Source organism: Hylobates moloch, unplaced genomic scaffold (genome assembly GCF_009828535.3).
Source record: "Hylobates moloch isolate HMO894 unplaced genomic scaffold, HMol_V3 SCAFFOLD_2, whole genome shotgun sequence".
Lineage (NCBI taxonomy): Eukaryota > Metazoa > Chordata > Mammalia > Primates > Hylobatidae > Hylobates > Hylobates moloch.
Genome location: NW_026652277.1, coordinates 162949768 through 162963910, shown reverse-complemented (window position 1 = coordinate 162963910; position 14143 = coordinate 162949768). Strand labels below are relative to the sequence as shown.

At 38.0% G+C, this 14143-nt stretch overlaps 1 protein-coding gene across 14 annotated transcripts in view; it reads right to left on the bottom strand.

Annotated features, from left to right (window-relative positions):
• SCAF8 (SR-related CTD associated factor 8) overlaps positions 1-14143 on the bottom strand; it is a 231812-nt gene that overhangs the window by 163945 nt on the left and 53724 nt on the right. For all 14 annotated transcript variants that reach the window (XR_009212529.1, XR_009212530.1, XR_009212524.1 and 11 more), the window contains 3 exons: positions 11867-12028; positions 6953-7106; positions 4943-5073 (listed from right to left, as the gene is read on the bottom strand). Coding sequence is in view for 6 of the 14 variants with exons in the window: in XM_032161021.2 (XP_032016912.1) it covers positions 4943-5073; positions 6953-7106; positions 11867-12028 (447 nt within the window). In the remaining 8 variants the exon portion in view is untranslated. The remainder of the gene's footprint in view (positions 1-4942; positions 5074-6952; positions 7107-11866; positions 12029-14143) is intronic.

Below are 14143 nucleotides of genomic sequence, written 5' to 3'. Positions count from 1 at the left end.
GCTGAGGCAAGAAAATTGCTTAAACCCAAGAGGCCAAGGTTGCAATGAGCCGAGATTGCGCCATTACACTCCAGCCTGGGTGACAGAGCAAGACCCTGTCTCTAAATAAATAAATAAATAAACAGCAGTCACTGATGGCCTTATTAAAGTGACATTTAAACAAAGACAAAAAATGAAACCTTATGAATATATAAGGAAAGTGGGTTTTCAGTATAAAAAACTTCAAATGCAGAGATCTTGGGGCAGGATTATAAGTAGTTTATGTAAGAAACAACAAAAAGGATGGAACAAGTCACAGGAGAAAGAGGTAAGAAAGTGAAGCAAAGGATAATATAAAACCAGGGTGGGGGGTGGGCAACATAAGCAAGTCTTATCATTAGTTAGAGAAGTCTATGAACTGGTGACAGAAAATGTTGGGAAGGGAACAATAGATCAAACTGAGAACATACAAGGACCAATGAAGTGATTATTGAAACTTGGGCTTTTAGTGCAGGCGCGATGGCTCGTGCCTGTAACTCCATTGACTTGGGAGGCGCAGGTGAAAGGACTCCTGAGGCCAGGAGTCCGAGACCAACCTGGGCAATATAGTGACATCCTGTCTCTATATAAAAATAAAAAATTGGCCGGGCACAGTGGCTCATGCTTGTAATTCCAGCACTTTGGGAGGCCAAGGTGGGGGGATCACCTGAGGTCAGGAGTTTAACAACAGCCTGGCAAACATGGTGAAACCCCGTATCTACTAAAAATACAAAAATTAGCTGGGCGTGGTGGTGGGTGCCTGTAATCTCAGCTACTCGGGAGGGTGAGGTAGGAGAATCACTCCGGGAGGCGGAGGTTGCAGTGAGCCGAGATAGCGCCATTTCACTCCAGCCTGGGTGACAGGGTAAGACTCCATCTCAAAAAATAGTAATAAAATAAAATAAAAATAAAAAATTAACCAGGCATGCTGGCTACAGGCGTAGTCCTAGCTACTTGGGAGGCTGAGATGGGAGGATTGCTTCAGCCCAGGAGTTCAAAGATGCAGTGAAATACAACTACACCACTGCACTCCGAGTGACAAAGCAAAACCCTGTCTCAAAAACAAACAAAAAAACAAACAAAACATCTTGGGCTTTTACTCTGAGTGAGACAGGGAGCCACTGGAGGATTCTGAGCAGAGGAGTTGCAGGAACTCTCAGGTATTAAAAGGGTCATGCTACCTGCAGTATTGAGAATAGACTGTTGTGGGGTAAGGGTAGAAGACCCATTAAGTGGTTTCTGCAATAAACTAGGTAAGAAATGATGGTGGCTTGATTCTAGGAACTAGTGATAGAGGTAGTGAGTTAGTGATTCAGAATATATTCTGAAGGCAGAGGATTTCTTAACAGATTGGATCTGAAGAACAAAGGGAAGAAAGGAATCAAGGATGACTCTTAAGCTTTTGGGTATGAGCAAATGGAAAAATAGCATTTCCATTAACAGATGAAGATGCAGGTGGATCAGGTTTTGTTTGAAAGACTCAGAATTCATTGTTTACTCTCAATTGTCTCTATGTAGCTCATCCTTAGCATCCAATTTCTTACTCATCCTTTAAAAAACAAATTTAATTGTCATCTGTACGACAGAACTTTCCTGAACCGATTGTTCAAGCCAAAGTATTATCTCTAGTTCTGAATTTCCAAAGCCCTTCTTTTCTAAACTTCTCCCATGATTCTTAAACACTGCATGTCAAAGTAAATGTTTGCTGAAGGTTGAGTGAATGAAAAACAACCAATGAAGTGATACAGTATCACTGGACTTCAGACACCAAACTCTAAAAAATGTTAGTTTGATTTGAATAGTGAAGGGTGAGACATACGAAAATTGGAGAAGTAGATGATAAAGTAAAAGGGAGTGCAACACAAGCAAAGAGAATAATTACATTAATTTAGAGAAATCTATGAAACTTTGTAATCTAATGAAAAATGTTAGAAAACTAAAACAGGTTACATTGAGAATAACTCTAAATACCACAAAGTTGGATTTTATTCTATGTATAATATGTAATTATTGCATGTTCCTGAGCTTAAGTTTAAAACATACAAGATCATTGATAGGCTGGGCACGGTGGATCACGCCTGTAATCCCAGCACTTTGGGAGGCAGAGGCGGGCAGATCACCAGGTCAGGAGATCGAGATCATCCTGGCTAACATGGTGAAACTCTGTCTCTACTGAAAATACAAAAATCAGCTGGGCGTGGTGGCAGGCGCCTATAGCCCCAGCTACTCAGGAGGCTGAGGCAGGAGAACCACTTGAACCTGGGAGGCAGAGGTTGCAGTAAGCCAAGATCGTGCCACCGTACTACAGCCTGGGTGACACAGCAAGACTCCGTCTCAAAAGAAAAAAAAAACATCACTGATAAAGATTAATCTTGCAAAGAATTAAAATGATGGATCAAAAAGGGAAGAGAAGCAGCAAAGGGATCAAAAACTATTTAGAGGAGTACATCAACAGTCCAAAAATGAAGAACTAGGGTAGTAACAGAAAGAAATAAAAAGCATAAACTTCAATAAACCTAAATTTAGAGCAAAAAACACAACACAAAGTCAGATGTGCATGCCAAAGTTAGTTTTTTAAAAAATCACGTACAACTATGAAAAACAGATTGTTTCTAATCATAAATATTTATTAATAAAGTTTATTCAGGAAAGGTAGCATAAGTGAATACAAATAACCAAAAAAAGAATTGAAAAATGTTATCGAACATTAATCGCCCAGAACACACCAAATCCTAGAGGAGTTTGTGGGTTTTCCGTTTTTTTTGTTTGTTTGTTTGTTTTTTTGAGTCTCACTCTGTCACCCAGGCTAGAGTGCAATGGCGTGATCTTGGCTCTCTGTAACCTCCACTTCTCAGGTTCAAGTGATTCTCCTGCTTCAGCCTCCTAAGTAGCTGGGATTACAGGCATGTGCCAACATGCCCAGCTAATTTTTGTGTTTTTAGTAGAGACAGGTTTCACCATGTTGGCCCGGCTAGTCTTCAACTCCTGGCCTCAAGTGATCCACCTACATGGGCCTCCCAAAGTACTGGGATTACAAGTGTGAGCCACTGTGCCTGGCCCCTAGAGGTGTTTTGATTAAGTTCATCCAAACCTTCCAGAGGCAGGAAGCACTCAGGTTGTACTGCACAGAATACAGAAAAAGGTAACCATTTCTAAATTCATCTCACAAAGCAAGCAATAATCCTGATTTAAAAATAGAGTAAGGTGATAAAAACTAGGAACCCATCTCAGTAGAGTTGCAAAATTGTTGCAAATATAAACTAGTTGTGAAACAGTTTACACTTCAAAGCAAAACAAAAATTACAGAATATTTAAATGTACTGCCTCAAAGGATAGCGTGAATTTGAGAGTCAGAAAAAGAGAGAGAGAGACAGAGTGTGTGTGTGTGTACAGGATTGCAATGCTGAATCATTATAATAAAGTCTAGTAATCAAAAAACCATACTATTATCTTCACTAATAAAATTTTAAATCAAAACCCCATAAAACACTATCATCTAGAAAAAGGAGAATATGCCCCTCATAAAGAACACGTCTCGAAACAAAACCAACATCACAGTGGGAGAAAAATGAGGTATTTCTATTTGAGTCTGAAAAAAGTAACAATGAGTATACTATCATTATTTCTATTTTGATCTCTTCGATAACTTAGTGTAATACATTAAGAAAACTATATATAAGTACTTAAACTGAGGACACAGAATTACCATTAGTTACAAATAATATAACTGGAAAATGAAAGAAAATCAGCTGAAAACTAAGAGAAACTGATATTGACTACAAAAATCCAATCTGTTCAAATATATTCAAGGAAATAAATCTAAGAAATTTGAAGAATCTACATTTAAAGAGCTACAAAGCTTAATTAAGAGACATAAAAGATTTGAACAATAAAAGTATATGTATAGATACAATGGAAAAACTTGATATTATAAAGACAGCAATCTTTCCCATTCCTTAAATCAATTCGTACATGTTGTGTGATTCCCCTCTATTCCTGAAGTTCTAGCCACAGAAGCCTTCTTCTATTCCTACAACACACCACACTGCTTCCCACCTGAGGACCTCTATACTTGCAATTCTATTTCCTATCCTCCTGTCCTGCCATGACTAGTCCATTTCAAGTCTCGATTCAAATGTCACTTCCTCAAATACACCTCCTGTTGGCTATCCCCTCTACTGCTGACCCCTTCCCCCAAATCTAGTCCCTATAGATTTCCCCTTTCTTATTGTCATTAATCACTACCTATGATAATTTTGTCATACTTTTTTTTTTTTTTACCATCTATCCCCCTTAAGATAGGAGGAGGTCTTCTCTAAGATAGGACTCCTGTCTTGTTACTGGAGTGTGATAGCACCTAATAATATTTGGCAAAACCATGTGCTAATTCCGTATTTTGGTCCAGAATACATTTTTATAAAGTAATTTTTAATGACATGAAAGCATTCATTATGCACTATTAAATGACTTAAGTAACAAAGTATACATAATGGTCCCATTTTTATAAAACTAAAAAAAGCACATATTCTAGGCCGGGCGCGGTGGCTCATGCTTGTAATCCCAGCACTTTGGGAGGCCGAGGCGGGCGGATCACGAGGTCAGGAGATCGAGACCACGGTGAGACCCCGTCTCTACTAAAAATACAAAAAAAAATTAGCCGGGCGTGGTGGCGGGTGCCTGTAGTCCCAGCTACTCGGAGAGGCTGAGGCAGGAGAATGGCGTGAACCCGGGAGGCGGAGCTTGCAGTGAGCCGAGATCGCGCCACTGCACTCCAGCCTGGGTGACAGAGCGAGACTCTGTCTCCAAAAAAAAAAAAAAAAAAAAAAAAAAAAGCACATATTCTCTAGGTGGTATGTTACAAAGTAATACATTAAGAAAATATTAAATTCTAAATTATTCTTCACATAACGGAAAAACTGCTCACCTGCTGGCCTTGAGGACTTTGCAAGATCTGAGCCACAGCCGCAAGTGTATCTGTATTTGTTATCTGAGATACCCACGGATCAGGTAAGCCTTGGACCACATTGGCCGGAGTAACAGGTGTCACAGGAGTTCCTTTTAAAAAGAACATCACACCCCCCAAATAAATATGTAAGTAAATAACTAAGACTTGAAAAAGCAGAATAATTTGTTTTATTACTTTTATAAAACACATGCACACATACTGTTTTTATTTTATTGTGTCCACTTTGAAAAAATCACTTAAAATCCCTTACAGAATTAGGTATGTTAAACACACACACACACCCCAAAAGGATCTGTCCAAATTTGTCCTCCTCAATTAACCACGTTACTATAGTGTGCCCACTTATGCTTGGGAGATGTGTTCCAAGAACTCCAGTGGATGCTTGAAACTGGAGCTAGCACCAAACCCTATATATGCTATGTTTTTTTCTGTATGTACACATTTACCTATGACAAAAGTTAACTTATAAATTAGGTACAGTTAAGAGATTAACAACACTAATAATAAACTACACTGTGAAAAAAGTTATGTGAATATGGTCTCTCCCTCTTTTTCCCTATCTGTCAAAATATCTTACTGTACTATACTCACCTATTTTCAGACTGTGGTTGACTGCAAATAATTGGAATCATGGAAAGCAAAACCGTGGATGTGGGGAGACTACTGTACTTTTAAAGCCTACAATACTTAACCGCCAATAAAAATCTTACTTTAGAGACAAAAATTCAGTAACATGAGGAAATACTCAAAATACAATCTTCAATAAAAAAATTTTATAGTAAGTATACATAATAAAAAACCATGTTTGGGCCAAGTACGGTGGTTCATGCCTGTAATCCCAACACTTTCAGAGCCCAAGGCAGGACAACTGCTTGATCCCTGGAGTTCGAGACCAGCCTGGGCAACACAGCAAGACTCCGTCTCCAACAACAACAACAAAAAATTAGCCAGGCATGGTAGTGTATGCCTGTAGTCCCACCTCCTTAGGAGGCTGAGATGGGAGGATCGCTAGAACCCAGGAGGTTGAGGCTGCAGTGAGCTATGATGACACTACTGCACACCAGCCTGGGTGACAGAGCAAGGTCTCAACAAACATCAATTTTTGTTCATACACACACACACACACACACACACACACACACACACACACACACACAATACATACAAAATGCTAACCAATTTAATTCTTGGAACTATGATTTAAAAAAAATTTTTTTTTGTTTTGTTTTGTTTTTTGAGACAGAGTTTTGCTCTTGTTGCCCAGGCTGGAGTGCAACGGTGCGATCTCGCCTCACTGCAACCTTCACCTCCTGGGTTCAAGCGATTCTCCTGCCTCAGCCGCCCCAGTAGTTGGGATTACAGGCGCCCACTACCACACCCAGCTAATTTTTTTATTTTTAATATAGACAGGGTTTCACTATATTGGCCAGGCTGGTCTCCAACTCCTGACCTCAGGCGATCTGCCTGCCTCGGCCTCCCAAAGTGCTAGGATTACAGGTGTTAGTCACTGCACAGGGCTGGAACTATGATAAAAAATTTTTTATCATAGTCATTTAAATGCCTCAAGAGAACATGATTTTGGAATTTTGGTTTTGTTAAATAATTGTTTCAGGGTTTCTTAAAAAATATTAAGTCCCCCTAGTATCCTATAAATACGAAGTTGATACAAATGCAAGTGTAAGAAGTTACAGACAACCTAAATCAGGAAAAACCTAATTGACACACCAAATTTCTAAGGTTCATTATATTTATGTTTCTGTGGATTAAAAGAAAATCAGTTTTCTACATTTTAGAAATAATTACGTACAAATATAATATCTCATTTTATTTTTCTCTACAAATATTTTCTTTCAATTATCTAATGCTGGACAAATTTTCCTGCACTGTCGAATTATTTTTTATATGAACAGTCATCCAAAAAGTATGAGTAGAATATTTAGACAACAAATCTATATTAAAGCAACATACCTGGAGTATTGCTCATAGCAGTGGTAGTGCTGGCCAAAACAGGTGTGACAACTGGAGGTGGAATCCCGGCTGCCATATCCAAAAGAGGCTGAATAATCTCACTCTTAAATACATTATTCTTCTGCCATAAGTTTAGTACTCTCACTATTTTACTCTAGAGAAAAAAAGGAACATGACATTTTGGTTTTTGCTCTCAAAACCTCAGTACAGTCATTTCATAGAGGTTATCTGGGCCCTGGATGGGAAGGAGAAATTAAAATACTTCAATGGTACTTTCTAGCCCTAAAATTCTGTTTCTATCATTTTTGCATTTGCTACCCTTAACGTGCTTGAAAACATGTTAACTTGGATAGATGTACAAAGTAAATGAAAGCTCCATTTAGCTGAAGGCAGAGATGACATCTAGGCTTCCTCTCTTATGTCACTTCTAATGATATGGATGGTAAGGCTGGCTGGAGATCTGTCTTAAGGATTCGGAGGATAAGCCAGGATTCATCTCAGTACTAACGTTATATTTATAGTTGATTTTAACTTTGTCTCATACAATGTCTATCTTTTGAACCAATACGTAACTTATCTAATGTGACTTTTTAAAACTTTCATTTTACAATCTACTTGAGGAGAGGGCATTTCCTCATGTAAGAATTTAATCAAATTACTTCATTTTTTGAGCATCCTGCCATGAATGCTAATTCCCTACTGACACTTTGAACCAGAGATGGACAAACTTCTGTACAGACAGAATCTGAAGTGTAACCATTTCTTCTCTCCTCATTCCATCTTTTCTTTATTCTTTCCTACTCCCTTTTCCCTTGTAGAATGTCAGTGTCATACAGGCATTACTTAATCGGGCCCTCAGAATGATGAATCATCCTCTGTATGAATAATGCTCTACATTATTTCATTTCCTAAAATGAGTCCTTTACCATTTTGTAAATTAAAAAAATAAAATAAAAATAAAAAACCTGCTTGCTACTGGCAGGCAGACTTTGACATCTGTGAACCATCTCATTTTCTCTTCTTGATATGCCCCTGAACTGCAGCACTGCATCCAATTTTATATTCCTCATAAAGAGTCTCAACATTGCCCATCCCAACCCACACTCTAATTATTTTAACACCAAATAAATCACATTTTTGTTTTAGTCTCACCCTCTTTCTGGATTACTCAAATAGTCAGAGTTCTTTGTATTTTTTGAAAGGTTCCAGTCAGTCATATGGCAGCTGCTATAAAATTCATGAAATATTTACGATCTATATAACGTTGCTGCTGATCTTGGTCTCAGGCCAACTATGTCAATACATTTTTTAAAAAAACAAAAAAACTTTAGTATCCTCATTTATAAAATAAGACCGTACACCAGAAGGATTCTCGGGTCCCTTTTCTCAATCTCCAAACTGTATCAGACTGTTTAAGCTGGCTAGTATTTTAAATGTCTAGCCACTCTCAAATTTTGAGCATCTTGGGAGGGAGATATATGCCTTGTTAGTTACAGCTCTTCTTATAGCAATACTATAACGTATTTCTATTTAATTACTTATAACCTAATCTCAGTCATTTCATATGAAAATCTATTTAGCTGGGAAATTCTATTTAACTATTGCCTGTCTCTTGTTATATTCTGTGTATTATAAACTTGAAAAGACTAGTTATTAATGACTTCTATTTCTTGGGTAATTCTGAAATCTAGTAACATAATTAGCAGTATTTAGAGAAAACTTGGTAACTAGAAAAATTCCTATTATATGTCTCCCTTGGTTGTATTAAAGTTTTACAGATCCTGAAAGCTTCAAACTTACAGGCAGAAAAATATGCCCAATGAAGAATAATGTCTCAAGATGTCCTACAGTATTTTGTAAGAAGCACCAGCAGTTCCATCTATTATACCTTGCTTCTTGAAATAAACATTTCACCCAGAGAACACTAATGTCAGAGTAACAATATCCTGAATTCATATTATCACTAATAAAAGCAGAGTGATTATGTAATAACTATTTTGTTGATACTATCACCAAGCAATCTGATTCGCAACTGTTTAGTACATAACTATTCTGCAAACAAGTACTAAGTCCTAGTTACTACTATCGTGATGCCACTTACTCCATTAGGAAAAAAAAAAGACAGAGGCTAAAATCAAGTACAAAAAAAGAGGCCGGGCACGGTGGCTCACGCCTGTAATCCCAGCACCGTGGGAGGCCAAGGCGGGCAGACCACGAGGTTAGGAGATCGAGACCATCTTGGCTAACACGGTGAAACCCAGTCTCTACTAAAAACACAAAACATTAGCCAGACGTAGTGGTGGGCGCCTGTAGTCCCAGCTACTTGGGAGGCTGAGGCAAAAGAATGGCATGAACCCAGGAGGCGGAGCTTACAGTGAGCCGAGATCGTGCCACTGCACTCCAGCCTGGGCAACAGAGCGAGACTCCATCTCAAAAAAAAAAAAAAGAACATTCTGCTAAATGTATATGTTTTACAAAGTAAAATGGCAATTTTCAGAATAAAGATCTGGTTCATCTTTAAATCCCTCATAATATTACAGTGATTTATTTTTAAACTATGTCCAAACTACATTAATGTGCAAATTTGTGTATTTCAAATGAAGCACAAGAAAATTAGAGACTGCTTCATACTTTCTGATTTGACTATTTCTCCACTCTAAAACATGAGCACTTGGAAAATGCCTTATATTCTTCTGCTTTATATAAAAATCTTTCAGTTTCCAAGCCACACATCATATACTTTAAAATTGGCCAGCACCTAACAACTATCATTCCATATATCTACATACGATGTCCCTCATTTATGATTGAGATTACAATGCTAATCTACTCTCTCCTCCTATGGTTAAAAGAAAGCCCTATTCCATAAGCCCTAGTATGAGATATTATATTATGAAATCTACACATTTAAGAAAGATTTAATCATCAAAACTGACAGAAATCTAAGTCCAAACTAGTGAAATTTCTAAATCAAAGTAAAGTGACTTCTAAAAAATATATGTATAAAATTTCAGATTAGTACATTACTTCAAGTGGGAGTCTAAGGAACCTATTTTAAAAATCAATTATGACAGGTCATTTAAAAGAAGCATTCTAGGCAGGGCGCAGTGGCTCACGCCTGTAATCCCAGCACTTTGGGAGGCCGAGGCAGGTGGATCACGAGGTCAGGAGATCGAGACCATCCTGGCTAACACGGTGAAACCCCATCTCCAATAAAAATACAAAAAATTAGCTGGGTGGGGTGGCGTACGCCTGTAGTCCCAGCTACTCAGGAGGCTGAGGCAGGAGAATGGTGTGAACCCGGGAGGCGGAGTTTGCAGTGAGCCAAGATCGCACCACTGCACTCCAGCCTGGGTGACAGGGTGAGACTCCGTCTCAAAAAAAAAAAATTAGAAGTATTCTTTTGCCTGCACAGAATTATTAAAGTACTAAGGTAATTAAAAACAAAAATCAAAAACTTTCTGTCTCAAGGACTATATCCAAGAATAGTTCACAAAGAATATAGCATAATAAATTTATCTCCGGCTGGGCGCGGTGGCTCACACTTGTAATTCCAACATTTTGGGAGGCCACGGTGGGCGGATCACAAGGTCAGGAGTTTGAGACCAGCCTGGCCAACATGGCAAAACTCCATATCTACTAAAAATACAAAAAAAAATTAGCCGAGTGTGGTGGCAGGCGCCTGTAATCCCAGCTACTCCGGAGGCTGAGGCAGGAGAATCACTTGAACCCAGGTGGCAGAGGTAGCAGTGAGCCAAGATCATGCCACTGCACTCCAGCCTGGGCGACAAGAGCAAGACTTCGTCTCAAAAAATAAGTAAGTTTATCTCCATAGCTATCCATTATAACAAGATTTTTTTCTGATTCAAGACTATATAATAGTTATGAAAAACAACTACTTAATCTTGTTATACTCAATATAAAGGTGAACAATTTGTGGTGAGCTTTCAAGTTTTGTGGTTCTTCCATAAAACAAACATGAATCTTCATCTATTCTCATCTTTTCATACTTAACACTGCAATCAGCTCTGTCAGAAAAAGCACAACTAAATTTCCAACATCCAAAATAAATAAGCAAACCTCTCAGAGCAAATAAAAGGATAAGCAACTCCTTTTTATGCTCGCTCATGATCCAAAGCTTTCTTTTTACTTGCTATTTATAGAATATTTACACATTTAGATCTTACACACACCAGACTTAGTAGTGTGATTAATAAAATTCTACCATAATAGAAGAATTTTAATATGCAGTTAAATATCAACTCATGTCAAATAATCACAATTCTGAATTGACTGTGTGTGTGAATAAGTTTCACGTAATTCCAAAGGCTTATTTTAGCCATTTTATTTAACACCAATTGCTTCAACAAATTAAAAAGTAGCAAATCTGCTACATCTTTCTATACTTTTAAGAAATCCAAAGAACAAAATGGAACATGGATACCGTAATAATATTCAAATTTGAAATAACTAAGAGCAAATGAGAATATACATTCCTGTGCCGCTTAATGACAAGGGTATATTCTGAGAAATGGCGTCATTAGAAGATTTCATCATTGTGTGATGTGTACTTACACAAACCTAAACAGTATAGCCTACTACCCACCTAGACTATATGGCATATTTTATTGCTCCTAGACTACAAACATGTACAGCATGTCACTGTACTGCATACTGTACGTAATTTTAACACAATGGTATTTCTGTACATAAATGAGAAATGGTAAAATAAAAATACGGTATTATAATCTTAGGAGACCACCACTGTATATGCGGTCTGTCACTGAAACATCATTATGTGGCACATGACTGTACTAAGATAATCTGAAGACTAATTAAGACCAAGAGGGTACTGTATCTACTTTAAAAAAAAAAACAAAAAAACAAAAACAAAAACAAAAAACAGCAGCATACCTTGTCATCCCCAGGGCAACGATATAAATTCTGGAAAGTGCTAATGATGTTATTACTAAATCTGGGTGCAAACACATCCTTTTCTTGACCAAACTGATGTCGGGATTGTCGCACAATGGAGTCAATAACATAAAGTCCAGGTACTTTGTATTCTGGTTTACACTGATGAAAAAAAGAAGAATGAAAAGGGAAGGAAACGGAAAGGTAAAATTCTTGATAGACAAAAATCATCAAAAATCCTGTGTAAATACAAAGACACTGCCTATGCTGAGGTAATGAATATTCATACATTGACTACTCCAATATCATCAGTTTCTGGAATGGCATTTTAAAGAATCTACTTTGGCTACTCTATACAATCAGAAGTTCTAAAATAGTACTACGTAACTGGCTTCAATGACATAAAACAAAGTGATAAATAAGGTACCATTATAATTTTTAAAATTTCTTTAATCATCGTGAAAAGCTACATGGAAGAAAGAAGCAAATTCGGGAAAGAAGGGCTCTAGCAAACACACTGCCAACATGCCTCAGACTTCACCTGGAACACACCAACAAAAGGGTTCCTATACAAATGAAAAGAACAATGCCAAATGGCAAATTATAACATTGTTAAATACAGAGGCCAGAGTTTCCATTTTTTTCTCAAATATAACACCTATAATTCTGGGGATCTATCCTATGTCATCCAGCCTGGAGTGCAGTGGTGCCATCATGGCTCACTGCAACACCGACCTCCCAGGCTCAAATGATCTTCCATCTCAGCCTTCCAAATAACTGGGACCACAGGTGCACAGCACCATGCCCAGCTAATTCCTGCATGTTTTTTTGGAAGAGACGTGGTTTCGCCATGTTGCCCAGGCTAGTCTCAAACTCCTGGGCTCAAGCAATCTTCCTGCCTAGATCTCCCAAAGTTCTGGGAATACAGGCACCAGCCACCGTGCCCTGCCTCCCCTACTTTCTGAACACAAGCTTTTTTAGCCTATGTAGTTAGGCAAGCACAATAAAGAATCCTTTTACTTGCAAGCTTACTGCACAGTATCTTTAGATACACATACATTAACATTTTGTGGGACAGAATTTCCTTCACTGGTAGATTAGCATTTTTGCTACATAAAATGGCAAAAAATTCTTTAGTATGATTTAATGTTTTAAATAATTTTAATCCTTGGAAAACTTGGCTAAGTCATCAACTAGAAACCTGAGAGAAGAATCAACACAAAGAAATCTGAAATACTTTAAAATTTTCCTCTTTAAGTACCATTAGACTCAAAACAAGAATTCCTAAGACTCTCTAATTGAAACTGCCTTTGCAAAAATTATAACTGAGGAAGTTATGGCAGTGAAAGTGAGCAGACCTAACCAACTCCATCTTGCTTCTAACCTTTAAGCTGTCCTTGTCATTCCTGGGCCTGGGCCAAACTAACCTTGGGAGGGAATTTAGTTTATGGTTTGACTCAGAAACAAAATATTTAATAATAATAGCCCTTTCCCAAAAAGACCCTCTTCTTGCCTGGTACCAGTCTGCCTTTGTAAGACTACCAAATTAGCTACAAGATTGGATATTACAGTTTAGGGTCACACAGCCTCTGGCTGCAAGAGTCTGAACCTCCCCCAAATTGCTCCTGAGTATAACATCACTATGATAAAAGAACAGTGCTTGAGATATTTTGCAGACCTTTTACTGGATGGATCAGCTGATGTCACCCAGGCTGGTAATCTGGCTCAATCAGTTCTACAATCCCACCCAGGAAGAGAAGACAGCAAAAAAACCTCACTTCGACCTCCCTATGATTCCATCTCCAACCTGACCAACAGCACTCCCCACTTCCCGAGCCCCTACCCACCAAATTATCTTTAAAAACTCCGATCCCCTATCCCCGAATGCTCTTGGAGACTGATTTGAGTAATAATAAAACTCCAGTCTCCTGCACAGCCGGCTTTGCGTGAATTACTCATTCTCCATTGCAATTCTCCTGTCTTGATAAATTGGCTCTGTCTAGGCAGCAGGCAAGGTGAACCCACTGGGCAGTTACACAATGGCATACAGTATTTTTACTCTAAATAATTTCCTAAAGCATATCACATTAAGTTTTTATAGATATACCATTTTTCAACTATATTCTAGTAATTTCCAATTTCTTATTTTATAGAGAAAATAGCCTTTTTAGGGGGAAAAAGGTAAGAACGAATAGGGAGAGTGCACCTTTAAGTATATTTGCATGATTTTTCATTTTGTCATCCAAGTTGTCATCTGCAGGTTATCATCAGTTACGG